The sequence below is a fragment of the Syngnathus leptorhynchus genome, chromosome 8, assembly GCF_054491065.1.
Source record: "Syngnathus leptorhynchus isolate UIUO chromosome 8, UIUO_Slep, whole genome shotgun sequence".
Lineage (NCBI taxonomy): Eukaryota > Metazoa > Chordata > Actinopteri > Syngnathiformes > Syngnathidae > Syngnathus > Syngnathus leptorhynchus.
The window spans coordinates 2,006,100-2,026,520 of NC_141202.1; the positions used below are offsets into that span (position 1 = coordinate 2,006,100).

The following is a 20,421-nucleotide window of genomic DNA, read 5'->3' on the forward strand; positions in this document are numbered from 1 at the left end:
GCACGAGTGTGATGAGAGCTCATTTTTCATGCTTTTAAACGCCTTGTCCACCTCCTGAACACAACAAATGACCTCGGCACGTGGCTGTAAATGCTACACACACACACAGACACACACACACACATTTACAGAAAGAGGAGAGAAGGATATAGTGATCAGGCAGGTCTTAGAGCGCCTCCCTGTGTTTAAAAGCAGCTAGTGACAAATTAACAATTGTTAGACAGTAACGTCAGGGATATTTATCACTCTTACAAAAACAAAATATAATTGGTGACATGTCCACTAGGCTGTATAAAATCGTGATGTGATATTTTTAATCAATTAATTAAGATTATATGAGCCAGTGCCACGATGCCTTTTTTCCCTTATGTTGATACGAAGTGAGCAGTTTAGGTGGATGTTAGAAAGTTGCGGGGGGGGGGGCTTCAGTTTAGTTCCAGGGCTTACATTTTATCCAAAGGATTTCTTTGACAAAACCGAGCAGGCGTGACCTTGGGGCCCCTAAAAGGGAGCCCAGGGGTAGCGCACCCCCTTTTCACATGTAGGTCAGCGGCGTCCATCACGCCCGTGTCGCTTAATCATGTTGATATAATCGCGTCTGAGGTTAATCGGTCAAAATGTGGCATGAAGTGACAGCGAGCTGATCTTTTGCGTCCTTTGATTGACGGATCAGAGCGAGGCAAGTTGCAAAACTAGCAGAGCATTTTTGTAGTGCTCTCTGCTGACTGTTGGATATTTGATTTTCTATCACAATTTTGGACAGTATGTGGATTTAGTTGGGCACTAATGTATATAAACAATGAATCATGCCTACTGATGTGTTTTATTAGGGACATGAAGCATGACATCTCGTTTATTATGTTTTATTTTTTTAAAAAAGTCAATGGACCTTACTTGGACATGTGGATTGAAGCCAGCCAGCCAGCCATTGAGTAATTTATTCCTTATAATTTTGAAATCTTCCCCTCGGGCGTTTCCGCAGATCTCGGGAGGATTTTGGAAGGAAATCTTCAAGAAGAGAGCGGAATAAAAGGCGTGCCCTTTGACTAATCCCCTTCTCGTACAAAAGGAGCACAATGGAGCACTTACGAAAGGTACACAAGCAGTAGTGGTCGTGTTAATTGCAGTCTGAAGGTCTGATCTTTCATTTTTAATCATTTTTTTTATAATGTTTGTTTCTGTTGGGTTGCTTCTTGGGAGTGTGTGAGCGCCCTCCAGGGGTGTGTTAAATACAAAGTGTAATGGCAGGTTGTGGATAATTAAATACCCTTTCTTTACAAAATAAAAAGGTTATTGGCTATAAAAAAGATTTTAAAATAAATTAATGGGGGGGGGGGGGGGGCTGTGCCAACTCTGTGGTCGATGTAAAACATGGCTTAAAAACTAGAATATGTGCTGGATAAATTGTTGACACACACAATTTACCACCCAAACTAGCCTTCTATTTTGGATAGTTCAACAAACAGCGGCTAAAATGGACCTATGACCACAAACAAACACAATTTACCCAATTTAACACCAACAAAAATGTTCCGTTTTGTTTTCTCAGACATACTGACTTTACCGCAATTCAAAGAAATCTTTTTTGGGGGATGTTATCATGCAGTGGGTCACACTGACCCATGAACACAACCGCACAAACCAAATCTCTCAGGATTCGGCAGACAAAAAAAAAACCTGTTTATTTCTATATTTATGGCTAAAAGTCACACAATGACCCATGAACACAACCACACACATAATTTACCTCAATTTAACACAGCGAGGTGTTTTTGTGGATTTCTCTTTCTTTTTTGGAAGAATTGAGGACCTGCAGCGGGTCAATTTGGCCCATGAATGATGCATTAGTCCCCAAAACTAAATGCTCAGAATTCAAGTAATATACTTTTAATAATCTATGAAGTGTAATTAATTAGCATTGATTGAGCTAAATACTTTTGCACTTAGGCTTGGAATAAATCTGCATTACCTTGTAATAAAAGTCCACTTACACACATTTACAACACAGCTAAGTCTACACGATCCAAAACGACAGTCATGTGCTTGCAATTATCTAGCCGGGCTTTAGCCGCTTCGCATTAAATGCAATCAGGGCCCCTGTCCAGCCTCTACGCTTTGTGTTGACCCCGACCGACACCCCTTCCCCCGCCCCCCCCAACTCCCCGAGGCTTTTCCGCGTAGCAACCATTGCAATTAAAATGGAAATGCAGGGATGTAAAAGTTGAAACATCAGCTCGTCCCTGCGGGGTGAGTCAATGCAGTTGTGAGTACGAGTCAAGTGTTGGGGGTCATTCGCGTCCCCTTGAATGTTAGAAGAAATTGGTTCCGTACACCAAATTCACCGATCAGCATGAAACTGGGTGGACATGTCTATCAGAACAGAACGCACCAAGAAGTCTCAAGAACTTCAAAAAAAAAAAAAGAACAGGAAGTCGGCCATTTTCATTTGAAGCGGCCATTTTGGCCCAGTCTCAGAGTTTGTATATTTTGGCAAACTCTGACTAAGGAATTCACACAGGTTTCCCAAGATTGAGCTCGCTCAATTTCAACTGTAAAATGTCACTTCTAATGGGACAATACAAATGAAGTTAATTCTTCACTTGTTTGACGTTTCCGTATCCCATGACATTAAAGTTGGGCCATCAAATGCTGGAGTATTCCGGCCAGCCAAGCGTGCAGCGGCAGTGACATAACACGTCTTAGCTCGGTGGCCTGCTTGATTTTGGAAAAATGTGAACCCGAAGAGCAAGATCAGGACGCCTGGAGTCCTTTGGGATTGGTATAAAACGATTAACAAAGTATTTGTTTCATACATTTCTATGTTTATTCCCAAAATTCGATTCTGTTCATTTGGTAACATTTCTATTCATACAAATGTGAACCCGAAGAGCAAGATCAGGACGCCTGGAGTCCTTTGGGATTGGTATAAAACGATTAACAAAGTATTTGTTTTATACATTTCTATGTTTATTCCCAAAATTCGATTCTGTTCATTTGGTAACATTTCTATTCCTACAATTGAAAAGCTGAAACATTTGGGGGTATTTCATATACAACAGTGGTCCCCAACCTTTTTTTTTTTGGCGCCCTAGACCGTTTACGTGTCAGAAATATTTTCGCGGAGCGCCCTTATATAAATAAATAATACATTTATACAAATAAATCATACATTTGTAGTAAATATATCAATACGATGAAATAAAATGGTACGACTGGCATACAAACAAGTATAAACGACATAAAAATTTGAACTCACCATTACGCTGAATTAGTGGGATCACTGAGCTTGTTTCTTTCTTGAGCTTGTTTCTCCAATCTAGGCGTAATCGGAGACAATGACAACCTAAGTGGTTAAGGTTTGTTTTTTAATACAGGATACTTGGTCTCCATGTGCCGAAGCAGTTTGGAAGACTTCATTGCCTCGTTAGCTAGCTTTGGCGCCACATATTATGCAGCGTGGGCTTGGCGCGTCAGACTCACCGGTGACGATAAATTCATATTTTAAGTAGGACTCCAGAAATGTTCTTTTAAATACAGCTTTCCTTTTCTTAGAAGTCGTAGCCTCTTCTTCCGTCTCCTCGTTGGGCTTTTTTCCCTTTCCAAACATCTTTTTCTTGCTCATTTTTGCTTGCTTGGCGGGCTCGACTGACGTGACGTCACGTTACCGAGACAAGCGTCTTGACGTGAATCGACGGATGTAATTGGGAGAGAATCGCCAATTTTTTTTTCTATTTTTCAAAATAAATTCTTACTCATTTTTGCGAGCTTTGCGGGCTCGACTAGGGGAAACATATCACGTGACCGGGACGAGCGTCTTGACCTGAATTAATTGATCGTCGATTGGCGGCCCGGTACCAAGGTGACCCATGGACCGTGGCCCGGTGGTTGGGGACCACTGCCTTCCAGCGCAAACCCAAATATGATTTTAATTTCGAAGACTACAATTATCTGATAACTACTGGAACCACAAAACAAAAGCAGTGTAAGAATTCAACAGTAAATTGGGCAACTGGCATGGGGATGACGACTCTTTTGTTCTCACAGTTTTAATTGATCCATTAGCGCGCACGCGCAGTGTAGCATCGGCGGTCGAGCGCGGTCCCGCGTGCACGCATCGTGTCGGGAGCGCGCAAGCGGGGGTGGTCCGGTCCGGAGACTTACCTCCTTTCCTCGCTTCTTCTTCGTCAGTGCTGCTTGCTTGCGGTTCCATTCTCGCTGCCTCCACCACGCGAGTTTGAAGAGCAAAAAGGACGACCGGGAGCGAGTGGAAAGGGGGGCCGTGTTCCTGTGGATCCCCGTCTCGTCGATATTTTGGGGGGATTAAAAATCACGCCGAACCGCAGCGTTGACGGCCGAGCGCCAGCAGGTAAACACGATACAGTTGGAGCTTGTGTCCCGTGGAAAGTGTTTGTTTCTTCTTCGTATTTTTTTTTATTTTTATCCAATTACCCCCGCGGAGGAGGAGAGAGGTGGAGGTGGATGTGCGGGAGACGAACCTCCCTTTGTGCGGGAGCCAGGGTCACAATGTGGACGCTCGACGGTCCGTCGCCTCAGCCGGCCCCGCCGTCGACCGTCCTCCCGCAGTCGCCGTCGTCTGCCCGACAGAAACGCCTTCTTTTATGCGTCTTTTCGTCAAGTTTCCAACTCCGAGGCCTGCTCTCACCCCTTCTTCCCCCGTCTGTGTTTAAACCCCCCGGCGGCGATGTTGTAACGCACCCTACTTTTAGCCTTGCAGCTAGCTCCCCTGTGACGTTCAGGGACGACTCGGTTTCTAGCCCCCGTTCGACCCCTATTGTGTCTTGTGCCCCCACAAAGGGGCGGCTCGGCGCTTGTGAGCGGAATAGGTGACTGTCGCCAACCTTTCCCGGCCTCAGTGCTTGTTTCTGTGGGCATCGTACCCCCCCTCTCCGACGTGCATCGCTACGGCTTTCGTTCCGTTTGAGTGCCGACGTCTACCACCGCCATGAAACGCCCCCTCCACCAACCCCGGGAAAGGCGAGCTTGTTGTCTGTCCACTTCGCCAACCACTCATCGTAAATATATCTAAATATACAAATACCACTGTGTTTTTACATGTCTTTGTAATTCATTTGACACGGGTTCTCGTTTAGCCATGTTTTTGTCGCCCGCTGAGGAGCTCCGTTTGGTGTTAATGACGCCATCACGGTCGCTTCGCTAATATGGCACGAATGCTTTGTTGTTACGTTTTAGCTTACATCTTCCTGCTGCGCTAAAATAACCACGTATGACACTATCTTTAAAGAAAAGAAAAAAAAGGATGTGGTAACGAGCGTTGGTTACAAAGAAGCCTCCTTTACTAGGCTTGCGAAGAATAACGGGGGTTTTCAAAGTTGCAAACTTTTCGTGGGAAATAACAAAAATGCGTGGGAATAAATGAATATTTTTTTTATATTCATGTCAAGTCCATTTGTATAGCACACCTCGTGTACATAACAATTCAAAGTCCTTAACACTCAAAGTATTGCAGAAAGAGGAACTAAATATTGTAAAAAGCGGTATGAAATCATGTAAATTCATTTGATCACAATAGTTCAAATCAAACCTCAGTTGAGATCAATTAAAATGTAAACAGATGGGCAGTTTGAGCAAATCTCTATGTTGCTTCACTTTTGGGTCAGGTTCTGGGAACACACACACACACACCAGATGACCCGAGGGTCTTGGATCCTTCATGGCATACTCGTACATCATGCATGTATTTTGGTGCAAGACCGATTAGAGATAGTTTGACCAAGCAAGATTTTAAAATCCACTATTTGCCTCACAGGAAGCCAATGTAATAATGTGAGGTCTTGCTTTTTTTTCCCCTCCTCATCCTCACGCAAGGGCCCACGATGTCCAGTGAAGTGCAAAGACCGGACGACAGCCCCAGCACCAGCGGCGGCAGCTCGGACATCGAGCAGCGCGAGTCGTCGGTACCCACCGAGCAGGAGCGCGAGCAAGCGCAGCCCAAAAAGAAGGAAACAAAGATCTCGAGTAAAACCGCTGCTAAACTGTCGACGAGTGCCAAGAGGTAAGACCACCCCCAATGTGGAGGGTACACTGGGTTGTCTGTTAAAATGACGCCCTAAGGGTGTGAAACTGTTGTAAAAAAAAAAAACACTGGTCCCAAAGGCATTGTCATTTCAAACATGGCTGCTATTCAACGGGACTGTAAACCTCCTTTTGAAAGGAAACAACACACACACACACACACACACACACACACATCAATGGAGCTTCATTACCCTCAATGGAAACATATTTTGTTGTTCGATTGGATTTAGAGTGAAGCTCGGTTTATCTCGGCGGATATGTTCCAGCTAGTGGGTCAAAATCCTGATCCTGAAAACTTGTATAAATTCACTTTTGAAAGTATTATTCATCTATTTACCAGACTGGGAAGCTGAAATGAGGTCCGCCAGGCTTAAAAGCTTCGAGCGGCCTTCAACACCAAGACGTTAGACTGCAATTCGCTCGATAACTTTCTTTTTGAATAACGACCAAATCACATTGTTGTCATCATTTGTCGTTGCTGGCATCAAACCAAAACGTCCTCGATTTGGATGAAGCGATGAGGACTGTCTTAGTAGTTAATCTGACATCTGTTTTGAAACCGCACATCGGCAAGATGGACACGTTTTGAATTTGAGGTTTCATCTTGACAATTAAATTGGATCATGACACAATATTTGACAAGGTAGCTCATTATGCGGTTTTGTTTTCAGTGTTTGACCTTCTCACTGAAATAAAAGCTTAACTTTTAATAATCGGTCGATAAAGGTGTTGCTTTCAAGCACCGCCTGAAATCGCAGTTTCCCTGTCACGAAACAACAAATTGTTCCAGAAGTTCAATTCAAGGAATAACATAACATAACCATTGTGTTGTCAAAAACCTAAAACATTTATTTCTTGAACTTTTCTGAAGACTTTTTTCCAGTACCACTAATGCTAACACTATAATGTTGCTTTCCCACCCCCCCTAGGATTCAGAAGGAACTGGCTGAAATTACATTAGACCCTCCTCCAAATTGCAGGTGAGACGCTCTTATCTGCTCCCTGATGATTGCTTTGCTGATGTACACGATGCTGCTGTTTGTGTGTGTGTGTGCGCCTTTTTCACACTTCTGGCTGCAGTGTCACCTTTTTAAAAGCCGTTTCCATTCTTGTATAATTTGCTCGCTGCAGTCAATCCTTATTGTGTGATGTTTTCGCTTTCTCGCTTCCTGTCTCGGGCCTTTTGAGGACGAGAGACGTTGCCGGCAAGCCGTCATCCCCCTCGGGGGATGCCGCGCAGGACTCGTTTTATCAGCTTCCGTGATGGTGTCATTGATGCCGCCTGTGTTGTCGGTAGTTTGAGGAGACGGCGGTGTCGCTGATGTTTTCTGACTTGGCGGGCGTTTGTGGCAGGAAACGCAAAGATTAATTTATGGCAGATTACTCAAATGTGTACAAAAAGGCATGACATTTATTCTCTTAAAGACCCTTCAGTGTTTTTAAAAAAAAATATCCGTTAGGTTCTCATTGTCTTTGATTGAGGTGCATCAAAGACACACCCACAATTTTGGGAGACTATTGTAGTTTGATGAAAGTCATTCTTTTCCTGGCTTTTTAGCTGCAGTGCCAGTTAGCAGTTGTCGTTTATGATGTCAAACTGCTATTATCAAAGACACCGCTTGCTGTTTGTGTGGCTCTGACATTTAACGTCCACGAGGATGATTCAACACAATATTCTTTTTTTTTTTTTTTTTTTTTTTGGTTGTAGTTCGAGATCTTTAAGGCTTGGATGTGGTCTACCAATTGTGCAAATGATTCGCTAAATTAACACGGAGCGTCACATCCATCAAATACACCACAATGAATTTGATACATCGAAAAAAAATGGTAGGTTTGCCAGACATTACATAACTAAGTACTTGAATACTTTGAGTCGGTTGTAGTCCGAGGTGTTTTCCGGCTCTGAAAGCAAAACCAGTTTGCGTACGAAGTCATCTGACCGGCGACGGCCATGTTTACACCTGATGTCATTAGCGCTAAAAACAGAGCAAAGCTTTTCATCGCAGCTGCCAGGCTTGTGTGTGTGTTATGATACTCAAACTAAAATACATGTTGTTTTCCTCGAGTACTCTTCATCCATTTTAGACCCCCCCCCCCACTCCCTCCCATTTTGGAAATAAAACTAGGCTGGCTCTCATGAAGGATTTGGCTGGAGGATGTCATTTGAAAGTAAAATAATCGCCAGAGGAGATTTTGTGGTCTTGGTAGGGGGGCACGAGTTGCCTGGGAAACAATTAAGCTTCCTCCAGATAATCCTTTTACAACGTGTGTGTGTGTGTATGTAAGTGTGTTTGGGGAGGGGTGTGTGTGTGTGTGGGGGGGTACCTTCATCTAATAATTACTTTGCGGTGATATATACAGCAACAGCGGTGGCGATAGGGGAGAAGCGACATTTTCTCAGGCGCTCGTTTGGTATGCTGCTCGCTCGCCGCTTTTCCCCCGGACCGAGCTCGCTTGAAAGGTTATTCATTTGAGCGGCTGCGACAAATGGAGTCACAGGCTGTTGGCCTTCTTCAGGAGGCAGGAAGGAGAGCGCCGCTAAAGACATCCACTTGGGAGCGTTCCACAAACGGCCGGCCGGCCGGGTGGGTGGATGGTTATGCTCGGCGGCCAGTTGATTGATGTCACGTCCGCTCGCTTGCTCGCCGTCTCGTTACCAAATCGTCTTTTTGTTTAATCTGCCGAGCGTTTTCTCCTTGCAGATGCGTTGTTATTTAATTAAGTGGCCGCGCTAATACAACGTCGTCACACGGAAACTCCCAATTGTTGCAAAAAGTCACGACACTGTAGAAGTTGAAGAAATTGTTGAGATGTCGTAAGATGAATTTGTGATCTATGAATGGTTGAAACGATGCAGATAGGTCATTTGTTATTCCGTCTCGGCCCAACGTATGGCGAGGCTGATTGTCATGATTAAAGCTGATGTTCTTTAAACAGCGACAGGAGGAAAGCTGGATAAGGATTTGATATGGTCATTATTCTCCACTCTGGCACCCACTGATGCAAATGAAGCTGCATTTCTACCGCTCACCCACCTGCACCTGCGTCACTGTCGTTTTAGACTTAATTAAACATCCCGCCACAAAGAGGAGTTGACGTCCAGCGGGCCACAACGTCGCCTCCTTTTGTATTTACCGCTGGTGTGATTCGAGCGAAGCAGATCAAGTTCACGGCAAAGCAACATACGTCAAAGCGGCAGAAGCCACTTAAACTGCAGTAGGCGTCAAAATGCTCAAACTTTAGTAATAACCTAACTGGTATCCGGCTAATCCGGCTCTAATAAATATGCGTCCCTCCCTAGAGAGGTTCTCGCTTTTGATTCATGCTGCCAGAGAGCGCTATTAATGTTTATTATTCTGCTTACATGCTCTGATCTGTTTTTAAATAATATTTGGAGTGAATAAAACCCAGAGGCTGTTTCACACGGAGATCCTGCAAATTGCCAGACACAGACAGATAATTTGATGACACAGGCGTCTGGCAACAATTGCTGTCGACAACACGGAGGGAGAAAAATGAATTAAGTGCCGCGTGTTAAAGTTCACACTTGGGTTCGGCATTCCCTCGCTCACAGGGAGAAGATTTTCACTCTGTTGTTATTTCTCTCATTTAGCAGTTTGACATGCATATGAATACACAAAAACATTGTTTTGTATTTTAGATTCTAGTCAGGATGAGTACAGTAATCTCCCACATCTGCTGTCCCGTCACCTCATTTGTTATCTCCTCACTTGTCACGCCTCCTCCTCCTCCTCCGTCTCCTGCTGCTTCGCTTATCAGAAGGGCGAGTTGGATTTAAGTCGTTAAGTTTTCCTCCTCCATCACGTCAAAGACACAGCAGAAGCTCACCGCAGAAACGCTGGTGTAACGTTAGTCGCGGTATTTCATTCACTTTGAATGCTGATATTAGTCTTTAGGTGTTTGTAATATGATTTTTTTTAATTGGCCAAAAATACTCTGTAGGGGGGGGATCCTTAAAACATAGCTGAAGGTTTTTATGCCCCAGAGGAAATGGTTGGTTAAGAAAAAAAGGGAAAAATGACGTGCCAGAAAAAAAAAAGGTTAGATTTTTCTTTCAGAACACTTTAAAGAAGACAAAATAGAAAAGGGACTGTGGTAAATATATCAATATATTTCAACATAACATCTTCACGACCAAGACGGAGCTTCACTTCGGGCCGTTGCCCTCGTTCCTCGCCGTCAGTCCCGTTGTTATGAATATTTCAAGACGAGAAGAGATCGTACTTGCCGCAAGATAGTGACCTGAGGCTAACCGCCATACTCATCCACAATTGTTTTATTTTCGTTCTCGCTGACCCAAGCAGGTGTACGAAGACCTTGTTGGCTGGCGGATCCGGCAGAGGCAGTCCAATTGAAAGTTTTCACGCTGTTAGCAACCGCTTAGCATAGTGGGAAGAGATGCTAATGCTAATACGGCTCCACTTTTTTAACTTTCTTGCAAATTATATCATCTGCATTATGATCGGTCCGGAAGGGGAGGGGCTTGTTGTGAGTGACAATAACCAGCAGTCGGCATTATCAATATTCATGACAGGGACGAAGGGGTGTGTGAGTTTCAGGAAAAGCTCTCGGGCGGTGTTCGACGACCCGTGCGGATCAACTGCGGTGATTGTTAGCTGAAAGATGTGAAAACACAAGCCGACGCTGTTTGGTTTTGACCTCGGCTGATCGATTGGCGTTCCGTAGTCGTCCTCATGAATATTCATGAATCATATCCACCCTTCAGTCTGTGTGAACCCCCCACCCACCTACGTGACATTGATCTTTTTAGTGCGTTTACCCTTTGACTGCACGATAAGAACCTTAAAAGACGCATGCCTCGAGATCACAAGTGCTCTTCCGTCAAGGTGACGCTATGGAGGTTGGGGGAAGGTAGCTGAAGTGTGACATATACAAAGTCAAAAGCTTTCACACAGAGGTCCTTGCAAACTGCTGAGTCGAAGCCATCTGCGTTTCGTTGCCTCGCACATTTGACAGAGTTGAGGAAAAAAAAAATCCAAACTAACAACAGAAGATCTGGCAATAGGCAGCGTTTACGTTTCGCCAAGACCCAGCGAAGGGGCGTTGAGTGACTGTTTTTGTCAATGGCGGCTATTTTAGAGCTTTTTGACAGGACCCTCACAATGTTGTGTTGCGCCAAATTGTAAGTACCAAAAGAAAAATGCCTACTTTTTCTTCTTCTTCCTATTCTTTAGTAATTAACGGCAGAACATAAATCAATTTTCATCAGAAACTCCGGCATCTGACCAAAAAGTGGAGAAAAAAAACAAGTTTATTGTGAGAAGAAACATGTCAAGAAAAAACAGTGACTAAGCACTTAATTCAAGATACTACAAAAAAAAAAAAATGCCGCGAGCAACATGGACTCGCATTGGATGTCAGTAGACCGTAAAGATGTATTTCAATGGGAGAGGCTTAAAAACGAGGGATAGAAGAGGCAGCTGGAAAAATACTGCACTGTTGGGAATACAAGAAAAAGGTGTTAATAATAAATACGGACTTCTAGCCCAAAATGACCAAGAACAATCTGAAACAGAAATGGAATCAAGAGATGTAAAAAAGACAAAACTCTTGTTGTGTAAACATGCCTCAACACAGGCGTTAGGGCTCTGTTACTAGGCAGAATATTGGCGGGAAGACTCCACACTCCCCCCCTTGCCCGTCAGTGCCAGCGACCCAGAAAAGGGGTGGAAAAAAAAACCAACTCCTGGCCTAAAGCGGAGCTAAACATATGGTCAACACGGAATTTTAAAGTCTCACACAGAGAAGCCGTGTCCAGTTCATCATTTTCAACAGCAATCCAGGAAAATCCTTTTCTATTTGCGTGGAAAAGAAAACATTCGCTCGTGCTGAAAGAAGGTACCGCTTCCCTCCCTCCCTCCCTCCAGCCTGAGTTTAATTCATCCCGAATGTTTTCCGCTCGCGTCTGATTCATGTGTGTCATTGAATCTTCAGCAGTCTCGTTGCGGGGGTACTTTAGCGGTAAACATTTGTCGCGGGGCTGTAATAGATGGCCTCGCTCGAAGCGTGAAACACGCCAGCGCTTTGGACATTTTGCCATTACGCGCGCTCCTCACGGCAGGTCGTTGACAAAAGTCATTTTCTGGCAGGTGAATAAACACGATAAGTTACATCAGGTCGCCCTGATGCGCCGTCGTTCTTTTTTTGTCCGCCGTCTCGTCGCACAATGGGAGAATAAATTAGACGGGAATGACGCCTCTGGAATGGCTCTTTAAAGACTTTTCCCCCCCACATTTATCTGTGTGAAATGTCATTAGCATCAAGCGAGCAAATAAAATACTGACTTATTGTGCCGCTGAAAAAAGAAAAAAAAAACTCTGTGGTATTTTACTTATAAATCTTGAGTCCAAATAGAAGACAATGATTTAATTAAAGTCATTGTTTAAAGGGAAATGTGATGCTGGATTTACACTCCAAGTGTTGCCTAATTCCCAAGAATAATTTGATAATTGGTCTGTTGATTTTATTGTAAATAATAAACTAATATTATTTATATTTGTATTCTTCTTATCCAGATTACTGAATCCGCTGTCAAACCTGTTTACTTGTTCACATTTTAAAACCAAATGTGATTTCTAATGTGATATGACAATCACGTTGGGTCTAATCATAGTCTTTAGTGTGTGTTTTTTATTTTTTATGACAGTCTACCATCAAACTTTGCGTTGGACATACACAGTTATCCGATAAACTATATCCTTGCGTGATATATAACCCGTCATTAAAAAATAAGTGCACGATATAGCCTGTCATTACAAGCAAGCGACGCCACTAAAAGTGTTATCAACACTCGCAGCGTCGTCTTGTAAAACGCAACGTCGGCCTCACCTGCCGCGACCTTGTCTCCTTGAAATAGAGCGGCGTTAAAAAAAAAAAAAAAAAACGTTTCTTTTTGCCAAGCTGATGGTTTTTCCCGCCCAAAGTTCCTGAGAAGTAGCCAAGCAGGCAGCAATGATCATTTCCATATATATGGAGTGACCTTTTCTTTCCCAGGATTCACAGCAGCCACCCTATCCGCCGGTTTAATGGCGAGCGCCCGCTCATTTCCTCGGCACAAATGTCAAAAGATAAACCGGCGACTGCGGCTAATCTGCGTTCACATCTAACAGTTACGGCCGCACCGAGACCATTCGCGCCGTCGTCATCTCCATTAATATCATATTCTGTAGGTCTCCACAGTACAAATACAACTTTTTTACTCACAGGTTGTGTTATGACTAGCTTAAAAAAAAAATCCCATCAAAGTCATCAATGGTTGTTAGTGATCAATTGCCAGGGCCTTAAAAATCTAACCTAAGTTTTTACCCCTGCGTGATTTCATGTCAATTTCCCTTTTAATGCACTTTTTAATGTCTCATGTAGTAATCATGGTACAAATCACAGCTCTTTATATTGCATTTTTTTTGGGGGGGCAATTATTGTATGTGAATGTGTGGGAGCAGAGTTTTTGGAGTACAACCACGCACAAATAACGCCATTATCTGCATTATTTACTCTTCCGGCTCGTTTCCCCACCCCACCGTGGTCGCGCCGTCTCCTAATGGCGACGCCACTCGCTTCACATCTCCTTTTTCTCGAGTTGACGCTAACAGGAGAAGAGCTTTGATGAAGCAATCTTCTTAGCCGCTGACCGTGAAAGAGCCCCGCCGCCAATTAGCGTGAGGTGAGGTGGGGCAGAGGTGACGCAACTGACGCCATTTTTTTTTTTTTGTAAAGCGTTTAGTGATAAAATGGCGGCTAACGTTACTGACCAAATACACAAACGCTTTCCTCCCCCAGCTGTTTGTTAGTATTGCCGATTTGCGGTTCGTTTTAGAGTTTTTATTGTTATATAAAAACAAAGTTAACATTTATTAAGCGCGCACTAATATGCTCGTGCCTCACTTGATATTTTGGCGGTGTAATGAAGTCTTCACCAAGCAGTCGCCCCCTGGTGTTTGGCTGACTCCTAGTTGAAAAAGTGCTTGCGCCCCCTGGTGTTTGGCTGACTACTAGTTGAGAAAGTGCTTGATTATAGATGCAGCGGAGCAGTTTTAAATGTCAAAAAAAAATCTGATGATCACATTAGTCGGTTCTTCAATGTTGTTGTCACCTCCATTTTATCTGTATTACTCAACTGCTTTCACTATTTATTGATGGCATCTTTTTTTTTTCTCCGTGCAATCTGGTTTATTATTCTCACTGTGCTTCACGGCTACATGTTTCATCTCTGTTGATGCCTCCTCTGTACTCCTTTGTTGTTCATAAAGCGAGAGTGTGTTTGAATTTCCTTCATTCTCCTTTTTTTTTTTCCAAGCGAGCTACAACAAAGATTCCGGCGAAATAAGCATTTTTTATTTTTTTTCTCCCTCGGCATCTGGGCCGTCGTCTGACGCGGCGCAAACGCCGGCCTCTGGCTAGAGCTGAATAATGCTCGACGTCGATCATTACCCTGCGCAGGCATCAGCACATTGTGACTCGCTCTCACACATACATGCTCTCACACAGTTATCGGGAAAAGAGTGTTTCATGAGTAAACACCTCATGATCGTCCACCAAAATAGCAGGCTAGCCGAACAACGCAATGTCATAGTCGCTCTACTTTGATGTGGTTCTCCAGATAATTCCTGGAAATGCTCTGGGCCGCTTAATTCTAAACATTTGCTTTGCTCTTTCTGGTGACACGCTTGTAGGGTGAGTGGGGCGTGACACGATACCATCTTCCAAACACATTTAGTGCCACTCAGAGAAAATAAAAGCTGTCTAGTTGATCTAAAACACTTGCGCTGATACTTCTAATGGAGGGAGAGGATCCAAAGCGCCGAATTTCTCTCATCCCATCGACTTTTTAATTGTCCACACTATTGAATGTCCATCACTTACCTATCGATGAATCAAATAAAATTTTATTTTGCACCCAAGTGGTCCAGAAAATGGATGGACAGATATCACTCATGTATTACAAAACCATTTTCCCCAGTTGCGGTTTATTAACTGATTATTGTTGTTTATTTGCAATTGTTTAGTGATTAAAATAAACAAAAACAACAATTAGGCTGCATCACACACAAAAAAATCGCCATTTGTGATGACATCACAATTGTTCAACATGTTACAATTACCACAAAATGGATGCAAATTCCCGGTAGTCTTTGTCGGTGGTCCGAGGTGGTAAGAAGCGGACCCCCGTCTACCCGCCCGAGCGTAATGGCGGTAGACGGGATCTGGGCGAGAATCCCGCCTGCTAACGCATCCCAGACCCTTGAAACAAATGACCCAAATAGTCAGTGAATCAAGGCATTTGGCTGACGGCAGCAGCGCAGATGCAGAGCTGCTTGCTCACAAGCTTCTCACAGCCGTCCGCGGAGGGAGAACGCCAGCTGCACCCTGGGAAAGATTTACACCCACGGGACACTTCATTAGGAACGCCTGCGACCAGACAGAGGATACAAATCACAAGATGCTCCCTTGCAAAGATAATCTTGTTGTTAAATCGCTCACTGCTCTGTCTGAAGTAGCCAATGAGCCCCCCCCCCCCCCCCCCCCCCCTTTTTTTTTTTTTGAGCTAGTGTTGTTTGCCACGTAATAGCTATCACGTGCGATTTTGCGATTTGTCTCGGGGGATAACAACAGCTCGCATTCAAACGGCAGACGTGTGAGTGCCCTCTAGCTTGAAGATCAATAGCGCCTCATGACAAACACACGGCCGCTTTCATTCCACTACAAACACACACTCTGGCCTTTGCTCCGAGTCAACTTTGGATGCCAAGGGAAATTGCCGCCACTTTTGCTCGCTCCTACCAGCCATCACCATAACGATGTTTTGCCGTCAATCGGTAGTTCGTTCATAACGTGACATCATTCATCCGTCGAGCACAAACCTCGCAATCCGTATTCGCGTCGACTTTTCGTAAAAATGTTTGTGTCGTTTTTTGTACTCGGCACACTTGAGCTTTTTGTTTTCACACCAAGGTCAAAAGCGTGACGCCGGGGACACTGTAACGCGATCGCCTCTTCTCTTATTTGTTCTAGCGTCTCCCTCTGGAGGAAAAGGAAAATCCCAACGTTTGCTTTTTGTGTCGAACAAAAGCCAATCCCGGGGCCGGGCGGACGTTTTTCGCGGCGGCTGGTAATGAGCTAATTAAGAAAGGCTTAGTCAGCGGGGGCCTCCTTGAAGAGAGGTGGCAAAGTAGATTAGGCCTTGACACCGGAAGAGGACGCCAGCGATTCCTATTTGCGGAGAATGATCTTATTGTTGGGGGGGGGGGGGGGGGGTCTGCTTTCAGGAAGTCTCTGTTGGTTTTTGGCCAAATATAAAAGACGAGCGGCGATATCACAGCCTGGAGGGAAAGCCGGCGCGAGGCGGTCACACACACACACACACACACAATTTGTGCAACAGCAGGGAAAGGCTTGGCATCAAACACCCTTGCCGGTAATTACATGAAAACGCGGGGATTGTTCATTGTTCCCCGGCTTTGTAATGTGGACATTGTCCTGGTGTCTCGCTGGCGGCGTTCCAGCTCAGGGTCTTATCACAAACAGCAGTGGGGAGGGGAGGGGAGGGGGGGGGGAGTAAAGGATGGCTCTCGATATGGAAATTGTATTGACTAGCGCCGACGTGACTGTCGGCATTCGGGCGGCATCTGGTCAACGTGGAACCTGCTTTTGAATTCAAAGTTATTTCTCGTTGCGGAGAACTTTATGGGGGGGGGGGGGGGGGGGTTGTCCGGCTCCTGATCACTTTGAAGAAATTAAAAGATACAAATAAGTTGTTTAAAGGTGATATTTAGTCTTAAAGTGACAAATCAAATGGAATGGGTCCAACGTCACACCGCCTTTTACCACAGAACGTCTGACATCATCTAAAAAGTCAAAAACGTTCTCGTTCAAAAGTAATGGGACACATTTAGAAAATGTCCCATAACTTCAATTTATCTGTATTCCGTCTTTTTTTGTTTCCCTGGGGCAGCGCCGGCCCCAAAGGAGACAACATCTACGAGTGGAGGTCCACCATCTTGGGACCGCCGGGCTCCGTGTATGAAGGAGGCGTCTTCTTCCTGGACATCGCCTTCACGCCCGACTACCCCTTCAAACCCCCCAAGGTTGGTCCGTCCATTTTTCCTTTGGAATTATATTGTTTTCATTGAAGGATTTCAGGGGCTCGCACCTGACACACGCCGTCGCTAGCGGGATATTTTACCGCAGTGCACCCCGTCAACCCTTCTCGCCTTTCCGTCTTTGTGCTGCGCTGTCAAGCCAGACCCCGCCCACATTTCCCCTCTCTAGAGGGGCTCGGGTGTTTCTGCCCACGCCCCTCCCTCCCTCCCTCCCTCCCTCCCTCCTTCTTTCCATGCTGTGATGGTGAGCCAAAGCCCACTTTCTCACACGTCAGCCACTTCTGCAGCTGCTCAAGGCTCCCTCGGTGCGTCCGCTTCTCGAATACGCTCCAACACACGTCACTTTCATTTCCATTGTGCAAGGTGGGAGTCGTCACATGACCAACCACGCGTGCGTGTGCCGTTGTGTTTGTTTCTCAAGTCGAGCTTATGAGCCTCACACTGCATCAAGGAAGGTGGAAGGTTATTTATAACGTTCAATCTTGTGGGAGTTTGGAGAATGCCAAGGCCTATTAGAGAAGTTCCTCTATGTGTGTGGGAAGGGAGGGGAGGGGGGGGCTCGGGTGCAAGGTCAGAAGGACCAGATGTTAGCAGTGGAAGAACTGAGGCAAAACATTGGACTCTGTGTTCGATCCAAACGGATGTCCAGACTCCTTTGGGATATTTTGGAAAGGGAGGGGGGGGGGGCAGCAGAGTTAAGTGACTTCTACCACCTCATTTACACTTAGGTGACAAATGTCCCGTGTCATCCATGGCGTGTGCCTTTCACACGGAAACCCAGAAAAGTGAATCTCAAAACGATGTGTGTGTGCGTTTCCAGGTGACGTTCCGCACTCGGATCTACCACTGCAACATCAACAGTCAGGGCGTGATCTGTCTGGACATCTTGAAGGACAATTGGAGCCCCGCCCTCACCATCTCCAAGGTTCTGCTGTCCATCTGCTCCCTGCTCACAGACTGCAACCCAGGTAAGGCATTGAGACCAAAATGGATTGGGTCATTTCACACCAAATGCTGCTTTTTTTTTTTTCTTCCCCCCGGCCACATGTTGCCACTGATTACACGTCGTTGCATTTTTTTTTTTTCTTTCCTCCTCCTCCAGCCGACCCCCTGGTGGGAAGCATCGCCACACAGTACCTGACCAACAGAACCGAGCATGACAGGATAGCCAAGCAGTGGACCAAGAGATATGCCACATAGACACACACACGCAGACACACATTTGAGCCTCGCTCTTCCTCCTCCCCCCCCTTCCTCTTCTTCCTCCTCACTCTGCCACTCTACCTCTTCCCCCCCCCCCCTATGTTCTGTCAAAGCACACTCACTAAGTGCATCGCTGTACCCAGGCCCTTCTCTTCTTCCTCTTCCTCCACCCCAAACATTTTATGGGTTTAAAAATGTAAAAACACACACACACAAAAAAAATCCTCCTTTTTTTTTTTTTTGTTCCTTGTTGACTTGAAAGGTTCTTTTTTATACAAAGAGTAGTCGATTGGGGGATTTTTATTTTCCAATATCTGATTGTTTTGAAGTTATTGTATTGAAAATTTAAGACAAACATGCACAGCGTTATAAGCAAGGGTGCACACGAGGGAAAATGTTAAGTTCGAAAGTGTTTCCAGTTGCTGCGCGGTTGTGTACCTCGTGTTTTTTTTTTGTGGGAAGGAGCGGTAGCTTTGTGTTGATTGTAAACAACTTTTCAGAATCTCTTGATATGAACTGCAAGTGCAAATATTTTGGGGACTAGTTTGAATAGCACCCTGTACAAGTTCTCCTTCTTTACTATTGTTGACGCTTACACGATTTTAAAGTAAGCACGCAAACCTTACGAAAAAAAAATACGGCTATAGCAATCACGCTGACGACAAAAATGACGTGGTTCAACGATATGAATTAACGAGGTCGCCCGCGGCAGCTAGCTATCTTAACCGACCAGTTTGGGCAAACCTAGCTTCACAATCGCGGCGGTACGAACGGACGTCAAAACTTGAAATGAATTCATATTTCTCCACAGTGATCAATTCTGCGGCCACCGCACGTTTCGCACATGCCAAGTTTTACGTTCATTCAGTGAAGTCAGCGGGGTGGGTGGAAAAATACGGGCACCAATTGAAGCCCAATTGAGGATCAAACCAAAATGATGTGCACCCCTGATTATAGGCATCACACTCATTGCCCTCCAACACACACACACACACACACAAATATGTCATTCTCATTTTTCTATTTGGCATCTGGAAGACAATGTGCGCTTTTTACTTTCTCCTCTTTATTTTGTTGTTTGTTGTATTTGTCTCAACATGCATGGAACAGGAGCCTACATGCTTTTTACCTTTTTCCGCTTTTTCTTTGTACTGTATGTATTTTTTCAAAGGCTTTTTTTGCAGGCAGACCACATGATGGAAAAAAAAGAGTGTGTATGTGCGTTTGTGTGAGAGATTGTGCGTGCGTGTGTGTATGTGTGTGTGAGCGTGTGTGTGGAGGTCTGCCTGTGAAAAGAGGGCAGGACTTGTATATTGGACTGGCTACCCGCGCCGCTGCTGTTGTGCACTTGTATTACTGAAAACACCCAATAAAAAACACACTGTGGTTGGCTTGTGAGAAAATAACAACTGTGCTCTCACTCTCTTTGCTTTTCTTTTTTTTTTTCCTCCATCCCATTTTCTCGTTTCAATATTTCTCTGAGTGCAGAAAAAGCGATCGTGTCATCTTTTGGCAGGTAAGACTTGTTTCTTGTCGTTTCTGTTCAGAAAGAGAATCAAAATGACAATGCTCTCGGCTTTATCGTGTGCAGCGGGTTTGTTTTTGAATCACATGGGGCAAATCAACGAGATGAGTAGACTGTCAAATTCCGGTGCTGAAAGAAACGGCAGGGCCTTTAGTTCTTGAGATGCAAGTCAGTGCCATTGACGGCCACCTGAGGTCATCGAAGAGCATATAACTTCTCATCCGAAAGGAAATTCTCCCGTTAAATTCAACGTGTGTTTGCGTGTGTGTGCAGGTTGAGTCAACAATTCAGTTCAGTTTGCAATGTTGTCATGCTCCATTTAACTAGTCAAACACTACATTGCAACACACAAACAGTAACCAAAGCCACTTTATTTACGTTGCATTAATGTTTTCCTGCTACATATGGTACACTTGCAAATCATTTTCATCAAGTTGAAATTGCATAGTTAAATAAAATGTAGCAACTGTGAACATTCAATAAAAACAGGAGATT

General features: G+C 44.6%; 2 protein-coding genes across 17 annotated transcripts in view; one reads left to right on the plus strand and one right to left on the minus strand.

Annotated features, from left to right (window-relative positions):
• The window catches only part of znf385d (zinc finger protein 385D), a 55,255-nt gene extending 50,097 nt beyond the window's left edge, over nt 1-5,158 (minus strand). For 12 of the 15 annotated variants that reach the window (XM_085919466.1, XM_085919468.1, XM_085919465.1 and 9 more), the window contains exons 1-2: nt 3,481-5,158; nt 3,257-3,316 (exon numbers count right to left, since the gene is read on the minus strand). The gene's annotated coding sequence lies outside the window, so the exon portion shown is untranslated. The remainder of the gene's footprint in view (nt 1-3,256; nt 3,317-3,480) is intronic. The other 3 variants (XM_085919469.1, XM_085919460.1, XM_085919467.1) reach the window with 2 other exon arrangements.
• On the plus strand, nt 3,837-19,810 carry LOC147051689 (ubiquitin-conjugating enzyme E2 E2). Of its 2 annotated transcripts, XM_085919475.1 has the most exons (7): nt 3,837-3,982; nt 4,189-5,033; nt 5,848-6,034; nt 6,987-7,037; nt 17,051-17,183; nt 18,019-18,166; nt 18,301-19,810. In XM_085919475.1, exons 2-7 carry the CDS (start codon nt 4,964-4,966, stop codon nt 18,396-18,398), a joined length of 687 nt encoding a protein of 228 aa, XP_085775601.1. In that variant the 5' UTR covers nt 3,837-3,982; nt 4,189-4,963; the 3' UTR covers nt 18,399-19,810. The 2 variants fall into 2 exon arrangements, with proteins under 2 accessions (XP_085775601.1, XP_085775602.1); XM_085919476.1 differs by lacking the exon at nt 3,837-3,982 and having other exon boundaries at nt 4,128-4,366.
• The last annotated feature ends 611 nt before the right edge of the window (nt 19,811-20,421 follow it).

Bases quoted from the DNA above. Each gene is read 5' to 3' on its own strand.
- LOC147051689 (XM_085919475.1), top strand. From the start codon at position 4,964: ATGAAACGCCCCCTCCACCAACCCCGGGAAAGGCGAGCTTGTTGTCTG. The intron at 6,035-6,986 runs GTAAGACCACCC...CACCCCCCCTAG, and splicing joins CTGTCGACGAGTGCCAAGAG to GATTCAGAAGGAACTGGCTG. The intron at 7,038-17,050 runs GTGAGACGCTCT...TCCCTGGGGCAG, and splicing joins GACCCTCCTCCAAATTGCAG to CGCCGGCCCCAAAGGAGACA.